Source organism: Poromitra crassiceps (genome assembly GCF_964638095.1).
Source record: "Poromitra crassiceps genome assembly, chromosome: 13".
NCBI classification, from domain to species: Eukaryota; Metazoa; Chordata; class Actinopteri; order Beryciformes; family Melamphaidae; genus Poromitra; species Poromitra crassiceps.
In genome coordinates, this window is record NC_139644.1 from 4742746 (window position 1) to 4758418 (window position 15673).

General features: G+C 43.9%; 1 protein-coding gene across 1 annotated transcript in view; it reads left to right on the forward strand.

The window, feature by feature from the left end:
- LOC310787882 (syntaxin-binding protein 4) overlaps nucleotides 1-15673 on the forward strand; it is a gene marked incomplete at both ends in the record, with an annotated part of 82474 nt that overhangs the window by 23019 nt on the left and 43782 nt on the right. The window contains one exon of the mRNA XM_083649339.1: nucleotides 14658-14731. Within this exon, the coding sequence (XP_083505465.1) occupies nucleotides 14658-14731 (74 nt within the window). The remainder of the gene's footprint in view (nucleotides 1-14657; nucleotides 14732-15673) is intronic.

Consider the following 15673-nt stretch of genomic DNA (forward strand, 5'->3'; position numbering starts at 1 on the left):
GTGAACTGTTGCAGTTTTAAATTGTGTGGATTTAGTAAGAAGTACAGCCTGCTAGAGTGAGACACACTCAAGGCTGGCTCCATAGGATCCCATTATAAAGCCTGGAAAGAGCATAAAACTTAAACTGTGATTTCTCAAAAAGTATAAAAGATAAATTAAAGCTGAATTAAGGTGATAGAGTCCTAAAAGTGGTGCCTTGTTAGTTTAAATGGAGTGTCTAGCTTAAAGTATGAAGGAGCAGTTAGAGTTCAAAGAGGGCATGGTTTCACCCTGACCTGCAGTTTAAAATGAACATGGCAGTTGCACCCGGAAGTCTGTTGTGTCCGTTTTAGAATGTTGCAGGGAAAAGTTGCAGTGGTGTAAACTGGCCCCTGTCATCTCGAGTCCAGCCAGCTGATGGCGTCGCCAGCAATGACGCTTGTCAAGTCACAGGCAGCGTTTCCGTTAGACAAGAACGGTGCCGGACCACGTGTCCGGCATGATTTCAGTTTCCCAGACAATTGGAATAAATCCCAGTCAAATATTAGATCTGTGTTTATTGAAAAACAATTGATAGCAGCTTATAGTCTATAATCTCCATATTGCTGTAAATTCCCTGAACCAACCATGTTTCTATGACCGGCCAATCAAACGGAACAATCCGAAATGCAAGCTTCGGGGTTAATTCACTTCTCTGTGGACTTTGTTACACGCTGCCTTAGGCTCAACACGACGTAGCCGAGTTACGCTACTGTCTGACATTTGTTTTCAAATTGACCTTGAGATTTTACCATTTTCAAGGCGTTATTGTCAAACTACAACATTTGCTGTAGACCAACCTTGCTATTTCACAATTGTTTTGGAGATTGCCTTGATGTATCAAGCCTGGGGCGATTTTCAATTTTTCTAATTAAACTTTTCAGTCTCTCAAACTTAATCTGGGAGGACAATTAGGCCTACTCACCTTGAGTTTTGAAAAGTTGAATACAACTTTTTATCCTCTAAAATTAAATTAAATTACAGTGAAATTAAACTCTTCCTCATTTTGCTGGGGTCCCGCCGGACCCTCGTCAAAGAGCCCTGGGGGACAACCAGGGAATTACAATGTGTCTTGATGCTTGCTGTACTTGCACCTTGTCTTCCTCAACTATAGAGGGCAGCCGTGTAATTAGAAACCGTTCAGAGATCACCCATATGCCCACACAAAAGGATTAGAACTCTATCAACAAGAGTGGTGTGTGTGTGTGTGTGTGTGTGTGTGTGTGTGTGTGTGTGTGTGTGTGTGTGTGTGTGTGTGTGTGTGTGTGTGTGTGTGTGTGTGTGTGTGTGTGTGTGAGAGAGTTGGCCCAGGCCTCTGTGTGGATTGGATAATCCCATAATCTGATAACAACCCACTGTGCCGATTTACTGATTACAGTTCTGGTGCAAATGGATGTTGCCATGGCTGCCAAATAGAAGAAGAGAATAGATCTGGGCCGAGAGAGAGAGAGAGAGAGAGAGAGAGAGAGAGAGAGTGTGCACTTGTGAGAAATATGATATTGAATTTGCAGAAAGTGATAATTTCAGTAGTAGTCAACATGTTAATGTGTGAGTGGAGGATTTGTAGAGAGAGAAAGAGACAGACAGACAGACAGACAGACATACATAGTGTGTGTGTGTGTGTGTGTGTGTGTGTGTGTGTGTGTGTGTGTATATTTGTTCTTCTGTAGTGAGCACTGTACTGTATGTCTCCTCGTTCCCATAGCTTCTCATTCAGTGCCAATTAGCCAGGTTGTTGCTGCTCCTAATTAGGATGAAAGGAATCTACTGTGTGAAGCTTTAGATGGACCTGTGCTGTTGAGAACATGAGCTGTGTCCACTCAGACCTTTGACCTGAAGAAGTGTAACGTTATACGAGGGATCAGCCGAGCAGCATTTTGGTCAACAAACCGCGTCACTGGGTGGCAACGGCAATGGAACCCTATGGAGCCTGAGTTTGAGCGTCTGTTCAAGTTCAAGTTTGAAGGGCACTTTGGGTTGCAGCAAAACATAGAAGACATAAAGTGCAGACACAGTTAAACACAATATGAGTACAAAGTAGCAGTTTAAAGTGCCAGTGTGGTTTAAAGTGACCATTGCAAAGTGCAAGGCTATAAGTTTTGACACTCAGCACTACACAATTACAAGAAATAAAATGCTACAATAGTAGGCTAGGCTACATATACCAACTGACTCTAGCCGGCTGACTGTGTTTACATTTTAAATACTGCGACAGTTCACACAACTTTAACATGACATGCATATATTATACATCAAACTCTTGAGCTAATTCTGCTCTCACTCAGAATGTCAAAATATAAGCGATGTGATGTGATGTATAGTTTTTGAGATATTAACGTTTGTTTGGCACAACTCATACTAGTTAACTGCCGCGGGGTTACGTATTTTTGGGTGGCAGTGACGTCACGCTGATTCGTCCTATAGGCCTACATTATTTAAAAAAGACCCAGAACCTCATTCCAAACTCGCCAACTGGCAAAGTTGGACGTTTCCCCCCCATCATTTAACCGAGCTATCTCCTGCACATGTGTGAATTTGGGAAGAAAGAAAACTCACTAAAATGTTCACATTTCAGCTCTGGTTTCAACAAATGCATAGCATAGCCTGCCCTACTCTTAACTCCTCAGTAGCCTATTCCTATACATAAGCCGTACATAAGCCGACTAGATCGCTCTCTCCCTCTCTCTCTCTGTCTCTCTGAAAAACGTGTGAGAGTCAAGCCTCCACGCGGCGAGTCCCCGGGATATTTTTAAGGCCCCCACATTACCCACCGCGCCATTTATTGATCTATTTGTTTGATTTGGATGACTTCTCTTGAGTGATGTAAGCGGTGTAATCTGCGGGTGAAGGTTGTGGACGTGTCTGGTGAACAGAGAGGCTGCAGACAGAGCACCATGTGGCCATGTGAAGGATGAAGGCTTGAGGGAGCTCCAGTCCGACCTGACGCGTCCTCGTCCTCCGTGTCACCATGCCAACCTTTTCTGTCCTGTATAAAGGAGCCGTCATCATCAGCAGGTACCTACACATCCAACGGGACACGCGCTTTGTTGCGGTGAAATACAGATGTCATGCCGTGCGCCTGCTGGTATCCTGCAGACTGCAGTTATTAGCGCGTCTTGCTCGGGCCGTGCTGGAGCGTGTGGTGCGCTAGCATTGTGATGGGAAGGTTATGTGGGAATAGAAAAAGCCGTGCGCATCCTTCAGCGGCGAGTCCTTGTAGTCAATGTGGTGAAAGTCAGCAACCGCCAGGATGACTTCTATTGGTAGAAAATCCGAGTCGAAATTCATAAAGTGGGGAAAATGCAGTGGTGCGTTTTTAGCTGTATTTTACCACAATAGTTTTAACTGTGAAAGCGTGTTGTTGTGGCGTCCATGGCACAGTACAGAGCACACCTGTGCTCCTCCATCCATCCATCCATCTGTCGACCTACCTGTTCATGCGCCGTGCGTAATGGTGGCGCCTTTTGAATATTTTTCAAAAAAGATGAAAACGTACAAGTATAGCCTATTCAAAACCCTGAACTATAACTTAACATGGATAAACTCAGTGAATGAATTATTGTAGCACCACTTAGCTTCCAAAGAATAGGACGGATCAGCGTGACGTCACTGCCACCCAAAAATGCGTAACCCCGCCGCAGTTAACTAGTATGAGTTGTGCCAAACAAACCTTCATATCTCAAAAAGTATACATCACATTGCTTATATTTTGACATTCTAAGTGAGAGCAGAAGTAGCTCAAGAGTTTGATGTATAATATATGCATGCCGTGTTAAAGTTGTGTGAACTGTCGCAGTTTTTAAAATGTAAACAGGGTCAGGGGCTAGAGTCAGATGCTCAAACTCAGGCTCCATAGGGTTCCATTGCCGTTGCCACCCAGTGACGTGGTTTGTTTACCAAAATGCTGCTCAGCTGATCCCCTCGTATATATGGCCAAAAATGGCATCACCTCAACTGGCTCAACAGCCACTTTAACGGCCTCATGTGAAGGAGCAGTGGCTCTCTCATGATGTCAGTCACTCTCCTGTCCTGAGGAAACCCTTTTCAGCTGCTTGTATCCACGATCTGGTCTTTTCATCATGACCATACAGTAGATGAGAGTTGGGATGAATATTGGCCGGTAGATCGAGAGCTTTGCCTTCAGACTCAGCTCTCTTTTAGTCACGATGGTGCGGTAAAGTGAGCGCAGTACCACTTCCACCGTTTGTCATGGTAATTTGGCTTCATAGGCCTACAGCATAAAATGGAAATTATGATATTTTATGGGTTAGTTGCTATGGTGACAACACAAGTCAGGTCATTAAGAGCGTAAAGTGTGTCACACTGTCTGTTGCATGAGTCCTTAGAAAACACTGAAAGCTGACGTTAGTGATGGACATAACATGATCAAAGACTAGTGTAGCCTTCTTCTCTCTCTAGCTCCTCCAGTCAACATCAGCATGTTAGAAGGTCCAGACAGACTGTAGTGTAGCCTACTTCTCTCTCTAGCTCCTCCAGTCAACATCAGCATGTTAGAAGGTCCAGACAGACTGTAGTGTAGCCTACTTCTCTCTTTAGCTCCTCCAGTCAACATCAGCATGTTAGAAGGTCCAGACAGACTGTAGTGTAGCCTACTTCTCTCTTTAGCTCCTCCAGTCAACATCAGCATGTTAGAAGGTCCAGACAGACTGTAGTGTAGCCTACTTCTCTCTCTAGCTCCTCCAGTCAACATCAGCATGTTAGAAGGTCCAGACAGACTGTAGTGTAGTCTACTTCTCTCTCTAGCTCCTCCAGTCAACATCAGCATGTTAGAAGGTCCAGACAGACTGTAGTGTAGCCTACTTCTCTCTCTAGCTCCTCCAGTCAACATCAGCATGTTAGAAGGTCCAGACAGACTGTAGTGTAGCCTACTTCTCTCTCTAGCTCCTCCAGTCAACATCAGCATGTTAGAAGGTCCAGACAGACTGTAGTGTAGCCTACTTCTCTCTCTAGCTCCTCCAGTCAACATCAGCATGTTAGAAGGTCCAGACAGACTGTAGTGTAGCCTACTTCTCTCTTTAGCTCCTCCAGTCAACATCAGCATGTTAGAAGGTCCAGACAGACTGTAGTGTAGCCTACTTCTCTCTTTAGCTCCTCCAGTCAACATCAGCATGTTAGAAGGTCCAGACAGACTGTAGTGTAGCCTACTTCTCTCTCTAGCTCCTCCAGTCAACATCAGCATGTTAGAAGGTCCAGACAGACTGTAGTGTAGTCTACTTCTCTCTCTAGCTCCTCCAGTCAACATCAGCATGTTAGAAGGTCCAGACAGACTGTAGTGTAGCCTACTTCTCTCTCTAGCTCCTCCAGTCAACATCAGCATGTTAGAAGGTCCAGACAGACTGTAGTGTAGTCTACTTCTCTCTCTAGCTCCTACAGTCAACATCAGCATGTTAGAAGGTCCAGACAGACTGTAGTGTAGCCTACTTCTCTCTTTAGCTCCTCCAGTCAACATCAGCATGTTAGAAGGTCCAGACAGACTGTAGTGTAGCCTACTTCTCTCTCTAGCTCCTCCAGTCAACATCAGCATGTTAGAAGGTCCAGACAGACTGTAGTGTAGCCTACTTCTCTCTCTAGCTCCTCCAGTCAACATCAGCATGTTAGAAGGTCCAGACAGACTGTAGTGTAGCCTACTTCTCTCTCTAGCTCCTACAGTCAACATCAGCATGTTAGAAGGTCCAGACAGACTGTAGTGTAGCCTACTTCTCTCTCTAGCTCCTCCAGTCAACATCAGCATGTTAGAAGGTCCAGACAGACTGTAGTGTAGCCTACTTCTCTCTCTAGCTCCTACAGTCAACATCAGCATGTTAGAAGGTCCAGACAGACTGTAGTGTAGCCTACTTCTCTCTCTAGCTCCTCCAGTCAACATCAGCATGTTAGAAGGTCCAGACAGACTGTAGTGTAGCCTACTTCTCTCTCTAGCTCCTCCAGTCAACATCAGCATGTTAGAAGGTCCAGACAGACTGTAGTGTAGTCTACTTCTCTCTCTAGCTCCTCCAGTCAACATCAGCATGTTAGAAGGTCCAGACAGACTGTAGTGTAGTCTACTTCTCTCTCTAGCTCCTACAGTCAACATCAGCATGTTAGAAGGTCCAGACAGACTGTAGTGTAGCCTACTTCTCTCTCTAGCTCCTACAGTCAACATCAGCATGTTAGAAGGTCCAGACAGACTGTAGTGTAGCCTACTTCTCTCTCTAGCTCCTCCAGTCAACATCAGCATGTTAGAAGGTCCAGACAGACTGTAGTGTAGCCTACTTCTCTCTCTAGCTCCTACAGTCAACATCAGCATGTTAGAAGGTCCAGACAGACTGTAGTGTAGCCTTCTTCTCTCTTTAGCTCCTCCAGTCAACATCAGCATGTTAGAAGGTCCAGACAGACTGTAGTGTAGTCTACTTCTCTCTCTAGCTCCTCCAGTCAACATCAGCATGTTAGAAGGTCCAGACAGACTGTAGTGTAGCCTACTTCTCTCTCTAGCTCCTACAGTCAACATCAGCATGTTAGAAGGTCCAGACAGACTGTAGTGTAGCCTACTTCTCTCTCTAGCTCCTCCAGTCAACATCAGCATGTTAGAAGGTCCAGACAGACTGTAGTGTAGCCTACTTCTCTCTTTAGCTCCTCCAGTCAACATCAGCATGTTAGAAGGTCCAGACAGACTGTAGTGTAGCCTACTTCTCTCTCTAGCTCCTCCAGTCAACATCAGCATGTTAGAAGGTCCAGACAGACTGTAGTGTAGCCTACTTCTCTCTCTAGCTCCTCCAGTCAACATCAGCATGTTAGAAGGTCCAGACAGACTGTAGTGTAGCCTACTTCTCTCTCTAGCTCCTCCAGTCAACATCAGCATGTTAGAAGGTCCAGACAGACTGTAGTGTAGCCTACTTCTCTCTCTAGCTCCTCCAGTCAACATCAGCATGTTAGAAGGTCCAGACAGACTGTAGTGTAGTCTACTTCTCTCTCTAGCTCCTCCAGTCAACATCAGCATGTTAGAAGGTCCAGACAGACTGTAGTGTAGTCTACTTCTCTCTCTAGCTCCTACAGTCAACATCAGCATGTTAGAAGGTCCAGACAGACTGTAGTGTAGCCTACTTCTCTCTCTAGCTCCTACAGTCAACATCAGCATGTTAGAAGGTCCAGACAGACTGTAGTGTAGCCTACTTCTCTCTCTAGCTCCTCCAGTCAACATCAGCATGTTAGAAGGTCCAGACAGACTGTAGTGTAGCCTACTTCTCTCTCTAGCTCCTCCAGTCAACATCAGCATGTTAGAAGGTCCAGACAGACTGTAGTGTAGCCTACTTCTCTCTCTAGCTCCTCCAGTCAACATCAGCATGTTAGAAGGTCCAGCTACGATAAAAAAAAAAAAAAAAAAAAACACGATTTCAGACGGACAAGCCCGTCTTTATTGTCACACGATTACACATCAACACATGCACGGAGGGCCACAAACACACACATGCTGACTAGGGGTGTCAAAAATAATCGATTATAAGATGCATCGCGATGCGGACGTGCACGATTTTGCATCGATTAACAAATATCAAAAATCGATTATTTAATTATTATTATTATTATTATTATTATTTTTTTTTTTTATCAAATAAAATAGAATGTAAGTACATGCAGTTGTTTATTTTAATTATGGATCATAATACAATGCAATTCCAAATGCACTTACTTGTCATTTACTTTTTATTGTTATTTTTCTCAATGACAAAACAAAACAATACTGTACAGACAACAGCACAAAACATAAATAAACTAAACGAACAAAAAGACAGGGGAGGATGTTTCTTGTACTCATCTACATTCACATAATCATTCATTCATTCATTCGCACCCACATACAATTTTCAATTATAAGCATTTACGGTACCCATTTACACACACCACCTTGTTTCTTCTCAGCTATACAAAGTCAGGTCTTATATCCGATACATAGGCAAGCCACTTCGACCATTTGTTTTCAAAGGAATCAACTTGAGCTCTTAGTCTAAATGTTACTCTCTCCATTACATATATCGAGTGGATTAGATCTATCCATTCATTCACAGTTGGTACCTCTTGCTTTAGCCATTTTCTAGTCACAGCCTTTTTGCTAGCCACTAACATCACTCTCAACATATATTCATCTCGTTTCACACAATGCAACTCTTCTATATCTCCCAAGTACAGTATTTTAAAATCAAAAAGAATTTCCATCCTAAAAACCGCCTCCAGGACCTCATGTACTTTCTTCCAAAATGGAACCACAGAGGGACAACTCCAAAAGATATGGAAATGGTTTGCCATTGTATTTCCACATGACCTCCAACATTCAGATTGGTGAGAGAATTTAGATTTTTGCGCTGGAGTACAGAAGTATCTAATCACATTTTTCCAACTAAATTCCCTCCATGATGGTGAACTCGTCATTTTCCATTGCTGACCACATATTCTGGTCCAATCTTCTGGAGATATCGTGGAGTTTCCCTCTGCTTCCCATCTTTCCTTAATATTCATAGTATGGTCACCTTTTAGACTTTGAAGAGCCATATACAACCTAGATACCATCTTCCTGTAACTACCATCATCGTATGCATTCTGGAAGATACCAAGGATTTCCATTCCCATTGCTCGATCATTTTTCGGGAATGTCTTATCTATAAAGTTCCTGATTTGTATATATCTAAAGTGATCCTGATCCTGCAAATTAAATTTTACTTTGAGGTCCTGGAAGCTATACACTCTACCTTGGTTCAAGAGAGTACAATGTGCTGTAAGGCCACTAGGAGCCCAATTTCTAAACGTTGAGTCATATCTACTGGGAATAAAATTCGAATCGTATGCAAACCACTTGAATATTGTCGCCCTATCTTTCAAATGATGTTTTCTAATTATTTCCTTCCATGTTTTAAGAGAGCTAATTACCAAAGGATTATTGGGATCCGACAGGAAATCAGTCGATGAGGGGTCCCCTATCAACGTATTAACTGGAATTCTCTCACTCATTGAGCCTTCAATCTCTTTCCACCGGGAGTTATAACTTGGAGTACACCAGCCCACTAGTGGCCGGATCTGGGCCGCTCTATAATAGTCCCTCATGCATGGAAGGCCTAAACCCCCATTCTCTTTTGCTAGTTGCATTGTTTTATATCTAATCCTCGGCTTCTTCCCTGCCCAAATAAATCGTGATATAATTTTGTCTAAATCAATAAAGTATTGTTCAGTTTTTTCAATGGGAATCGATTGAAAAAAATATAAGAATCTTGGGAGGATATTCATTTTAACTGAGTCAATCCTTGAGCCTATATTTAAATACGGGATTAAATTCCACCTACTTATGTCTGTCAAAATTTCCTTTCTAAGTGGGCCATAATTAATTTCTTCCAATTTGGACAAATCTGTGGACAGGTTAATCCCCAGATATTTAATTGATGACTTATCCCAGCACATTTGGTATTTGGATCGAAGACTATGAGGAGGATTATAATTTATATTCAGGATCTGAGTTTTTCGTTCATTGACTTTATAGCCTGAGTATGACCCATATTCTTTAAGCACCGCCATCAAGGCTGGGAGAGAGTCTGTTGGGCTTGAGAGGTACACGAGAATATCGTCTGCAAATAATGCTAGCTTTTGTTCCCCGGCAGCCATTTCTATTCCCCTAATCGAGTTATTCTGTCTAATCCATTGTGCCAATGGTTCGACAAAAATTGCGAATAACAAAGGACTGACCGGACAGCCCTGTCTCGTAGACCTCTCAAGCAAAAAAGAGTCAGTTAGCTCACCATTGATCTTTAATCTGGCTGATGGCTTGTCATACAAGGCTTCTAATGTCTTAATAATGACCTGATCAAAACCGAACCTTTCCATAACTTTAAATAAGAATTTCCACCTAACCGAGTCAAAAGCTTTTTCAGCGTCTAAACTTATAAGCATAGCTTGTATTTTATTTAGATCTATATGTCTAATAACCTGCAGGGACCTCCTGATACTATCGTGAGTCTGACGTGACATAATAAACCCAGTTTGATCTAAGTTGATTATTTCTGGTAGAATTTTTTCCAGCCTCTTGGCAATAATTGACGTAAACAGTTTATAATCAAGGTTCAGTACACTAATTGGCCTATAATTCGCACATTCCGATTTGTCTTTCCCTCCTTTAGGTATAACCGAGATAATTGCCTCCTTCCATGAATCCAGAGTTTCCCCTTCTTTCAGGACCCAATTAAATGTTTTCAACAGAATAGGTGTCAGGGCCCCCTTCAGGCCCTTGTACCACTCTGTAGTGAATCCGTCAGTGCCAGGGGACTTGCCTGCCTTCAATCTAGCTATAGCTGAATATATTTCTTCTTGTGATATCTGTTGGATCAGTGACACATTTTGGGCTTCTGTAAGGGTTGGCAAATTTAGAGATTCGAGCATAGACTCCATTTTCTGATCATTATCAACCTGGGGTTGTGTATATAGCTTCTCATAATATTCTTTAAAACAGTTTTTAATTTCCCTCATCTGATAATGAAGAACATTAGTTCTTGGATCCTTTATCTTGTATATCATGCTATCTGCCTGTTGTTTTCTAAGTTTGTAGGCCAACAGTTTTGAATATTTGCTACCACCTTCATAGTATTTCTGTTTAGTGTATAACATCTTTTTTTGAATTTCCTGTGTACATATTTCTTCAATTTTATTTTTTATCTTTTTTATCTCTATTTTAATCTTAGGGTCAATTGTTGTCTTATGCTCAAATTCCAATACTTTCAATTCCCCCTGCAGAGTGTTAAGTTTTTCGGCTCTCGCCTTCTTAATAAATGATGTTACTGCAATCACCTTTCCCCTCATTACCGCCTTACAGGCGTCCCAAAGCACTGGCGGACTCACCTCTCCATTGTCATTAAATTCTATGTAGTCTGATATCTCCTTCGTAAACCTTTCAATATTCTGTTCATTCAATATGTTGGAGTTAAATCTCCAGTATGTAAACTTCCTCTCAGAAGCTGCTGTTAGGGACAAATACACTGGGCAGTGATCCGAAAGATCCATCGTTCCAATATGGCAATCTTGCACCTTACTGCTATCTGACCCAAACATTAGGAAATAATCGATTCTCGAATATGTTGAGTGAGGAGATGAAAAAAAGGTATAATCCTTAACTGATGCGTTACGTTGCCTCCAAACGTCGATCAGCCCCAGCTCAGATATTATTGAGTTTATTTTCCTTGTAGTTTTTTTGGATTGGCCTGATCTCAGTCCTGATGAATCAATATGAGGATTCAGAGTAATATTGAAGTCACCTCCACAAAAAAAGTTCCCTGTGCTTCTGCCGCAATCTTATCCAATATTTGTACATAGAAATCTGACTCTGAGCCAGGTGGAACATACACATTATAGATAGTAAACAAATGACCCTCAATTTTACCCTTTATCAATATGAATCTTCCTTCTTTGTCCTTTATAGTTGTTATGTGTTCATACATTATTCTACCCGAAATCAATATTGCTACCCCTCTTGTGTGCCTATTCCCATTTGAAGCGTGGAACACATACTTAAATCCTTGTCTTCTGAGCTTTTCATATTCTACCCCTGACATGTGTGTCTCCTGAATCAGGGCGATATCAATATTCTCTCTCTTCAGTTTTGCCAAGGTTCTTTTTTGTTTAACTGGGTTACGAAGCCCATTTACATTTAGCGAAATCACATAAACCATGTGGTGCGTACATTCATCGTTTTGGAATTGGGTGCGTTGCTATGTATGAGAATGTCCTTCCTACTTGTAGGAATCGTATATGAAAAACAAAACCAGATCTCCCCTTTGAGTAACAAAAAACAATAAGAAATAACAGAAACTTCCCTGAGCAGGGGGACTATGGTCCCTCTATAGTCCCTGTTGGTGGGTGGAGGGAAAACCCCCCCCCAAATGGTGGGGGCCCCCCCTAGTGGAGGAATGCTTGTACATTCCATGACCTCTAGATAAGTCCAACATAGATGAAACATGCTTGTCTGGTCAATCGGTAATCCAAGATAATAGTTTCCTAAATTATTATACTTATTTATAGTCAGTAGGTAACTAAAGCAGATCTTCCTTTAATTAAAATAAAATGTAAAATAAAATAGAATAGGAAATGTCCTCTAATTTACTTCCCTCGTTTACGTACAGTTCTTTTGTGTTCTTCCCATTCTCCTTTTACTCCTGCGACTCTGCCCTCCTGAACGGCTGTAACTTTTCCTTCACTCTCGTCTCCATTCGGCCCCCTCTGATCCTCTCTTCCCTCCGTTGCCATGGAAACGCCTTCTGTATACGATCCTCCATGGAAGAGCTCGTGTCCCCCCTCGGAGCGACCAGGTGGAATCCCCTCTCATTCATCTCACGTGTGGCATCCTGCGCGTCCTCGTAGGTCTTCGGCCCGGTGCTCCAGTGGATTCGGATCCTCGTGAACGGTGTTTGGAATCGGATCCCTCTTTCCTTGAGAGCTTTTTTGATTCCCCCGTAGGCACGGCGCTTCTCCATCACTTCGTAGGCGTAGTCGTGGTCAAAGTAAATCTGTTTGTTGTTGATTTGGATTTTCTTCTTCCAAGCCAGCTTCAGGATTGATTCCTTAACTTCAAACTGCAGGAAGTTTACAACGATGGATCTAGGATTGACATCGGGTCCTGGTTTTCTCGCCAGCGCTCGGTGTGCGCGTTGGATTTGAAGAGACATACCTTCGGGTAATGTGAGCTCCGTATTCAGCAAGTTCTCCACGAAAGTAATCACCGAGTCACCCTCGGCCTCTTCCCGTATCCCGTATATCCGGATATTATTTCGTCTCGACCTACTTTCCAGGTCCGTCACCTTTTCCCGTAGCCTGCGTTGTTCTTTGAGCAGCGATATCATAGCTTCTTTGGTTACTGACCCGCTCTCTTCCATCACCGCAATCCGCTCCTCCGCCGCGGAAATAGCCTGGCCCTGGGTGTTGAGTATTTCCCCGACCTCCGTTAGCTTCTGATAGAGTTCGACTTTCAGCGTTGTTATCTCCTCTTTCAGGTCTTTCTTTATTTCCCCCTTAAGTTCGGAGAAGGCCGAGTACATATCTTTCTTGAATTCTCGGAGTTCTTTGGAGATAGACAGCATTTCGTTGAGCAGCTCACCTCCGGTGCTGAGAGGGCCTTCTCCCTGTTTTTCGGCTAGCACGCCCACGCCATTCTCAGAAGTGGCCATTTCGCTATTTTTCGACGTACAAGCTTCAGTTACCTTGTTTTTGGGTTTCTTTTCTTTTCTATTCCTTCCCCTTCCACTCATTTCTTACTCGAAGTAGTTTGTTTATTGAATTTTTCAAGTTTGGGGGTGAATTTGATACCGATTGAGACAGAGCACTTAACTATGCGACCGCATCAGGCATGGCTCCACCGGAAGTCTCCAAATGCACTTTTATTTTAAAAGTAGCCACACAGTGAGAAAAAAGAAAGTGAGAAAAAATAAATCATGTATTGCGGAAAAAGTGATGCATCGATTTAAGATGCATCGCGATGCATCGTGATGCATCGTTTAATCGAATCGAATCGAATCGTTGACAGATGAATCGTAATCGAATCGAATCGTGAGGCCAGTGACGATTCACAGCCCTAATGCTGACGGTGGCCGGTGAAATTTGTCCTCTGCATTTAACCCATCCTGGCTTTGTCCTTTCCTCCGGGGGGCAGGCCAGGAGCAGTGGTCGCTTTCTCGTACAGCGCCCGGGGACCGACTTCGGATGTTGTCGTCACTGGTCGGATGACGATGACGATCTGATCTTCTGCATGTTTTTAATGGGGGGGGGGGGGGGGGGGGTTATATACGGAGGAACCCCCCCTGGGGGAGCACGGGGAGAACATGCAAACTCCACACAGACAGAAAGGCCCTTACGACGAGATACCCCACCTGGGCAGTAGGCACTGAAGATATGGAGGGAACACAACCACAGCGCCCACAGTGTCCCAGGCGAGAATCGAACTCAGGACCTTCTGACTGCGAGGCGACAGCTCTACCACTGAGCCACCGTGCCCCCCCTAGTGTGTGTGCTAGTGTGACTGCCTGGAAGCAGGCTGCAGGTCTAAGCTCTGCCATTGGTGCTGACCATTTCAGTCGGCAGCGGAAGAAAATCCCTCTCCGCTCCCTGCAAGCTCTGCCATTGGCTCCGACCAGCTCAGACCGACCGGCTCCGACCATTTATGGATTTGCTTTCCGCGCTCTGCGTGTCGAATCTGTCGATCTCAAATGCCTCCACCGCTGTGAAACAACAACAACACTAGCTCGTTGCTACACGCTGAAGATGGCAAGTTTTGACAAAGATTTGGATTGTGCAATAAAGCAGGCCTGCTTGCTAGTTTTGGTGGATGGTTGTAAAGATAACAGAGCCTTTTTTCCCTGCTAGCCCAGAGTGGAGGTATGACCAGCCAGACTCTCTCCCGGTGCAGGCAAATAGTCTGGCAAGCGAGACTATGGAAGCTAACTAGCCCTACAGTTCACATAAAAATGGCCGCCACTCCGACTGTTCAGGATGGTTGATGATTTGAATGGGAATGACCGTTCTATCCAGAGAGACATCCACACAGGCAGGATGGTTATAGTGTGAAGTTTGTGATTGACTTATTTTCTCCTTCTCTCCTCTTTCATCCCTCCATCTTTAACCAGGACACTGATGGGTCCATATGGAGTAGACCGAGCCGTTCATTCCCATGAGTTTGTAGACTGTGAGAATGGTCTGGGTAAGTCTTCTTTTCTATTCAATCGCCATCGATAGAAAGCCCCCTCTGCCTCATGCTGCATTTGTTTATAACTCTGAGGTCGCACATTACCACTTGCTACTAGCAAAAATCGAATAAAACTTGCCACTTCCCGCCTCCGACCATAGACGAATGCAGCATAAGTCCCTTTTGCATTTTGAAGAAAATCCACTTCCTGGTGGGTTGACTGCAGTGAGCTGAGCCCTACATGGAGGACAGTTACTGTAACCCAAATGAATGAGCATATTTCTGCCTCTTGAAATCAATGAATATCACCTTAGCTACAGTATGGTGAATCACCATACTGTAGCTAAGAACTTAGTTACATAACCTTCCCAGTCCTCCTCTGTCAGCAATATGCCCTTATAATGACCATCCCCTCGCTCCCTGGAGATCACAATATTCTAAATGCCATCTGTACAAAGTCATGACTATTGATGTATGTACTGTGCTGTGCTGCTGGCCAGCTCTCTGCTGCTGAACATGTACTGTGCTGTTAGCCAGCTCTCTGCTGCTGAACATGTACTGTGCTGTTAGCCAGCTCTCTGCTGCTGAACATGTGCTGTGCTGTTAGCCAGCTCTCTGCTGCTGAACATGTGATGTGCTGTTAGCCAGCTCTCTGCTGCTGAACATGTACTGTGCTGTTAGCCAGCTCTCTGCTGCTGAACATGTGCTGTGCTGTTAGCCAGATCTCTGCTGCTGAACATGTACTGTGCTGTTAGCCAGCTCTCTGCTGCTGAACATGTACTGTGCTGTTAGCCAGCTCTCTGCTGCTGAACATGTACTGTGCTGTTAGCCAGCTCTCTGCTGCTGAACATGTACTGTGCTGTTAGCCAGCTCTCTGCTGCTGAACATGTGCTGTGCTGTTAGCCAGCTCTCTGCTGCTGAACATGTACTGTGCTGTTAGCCAGCTCTCTGCTGCTG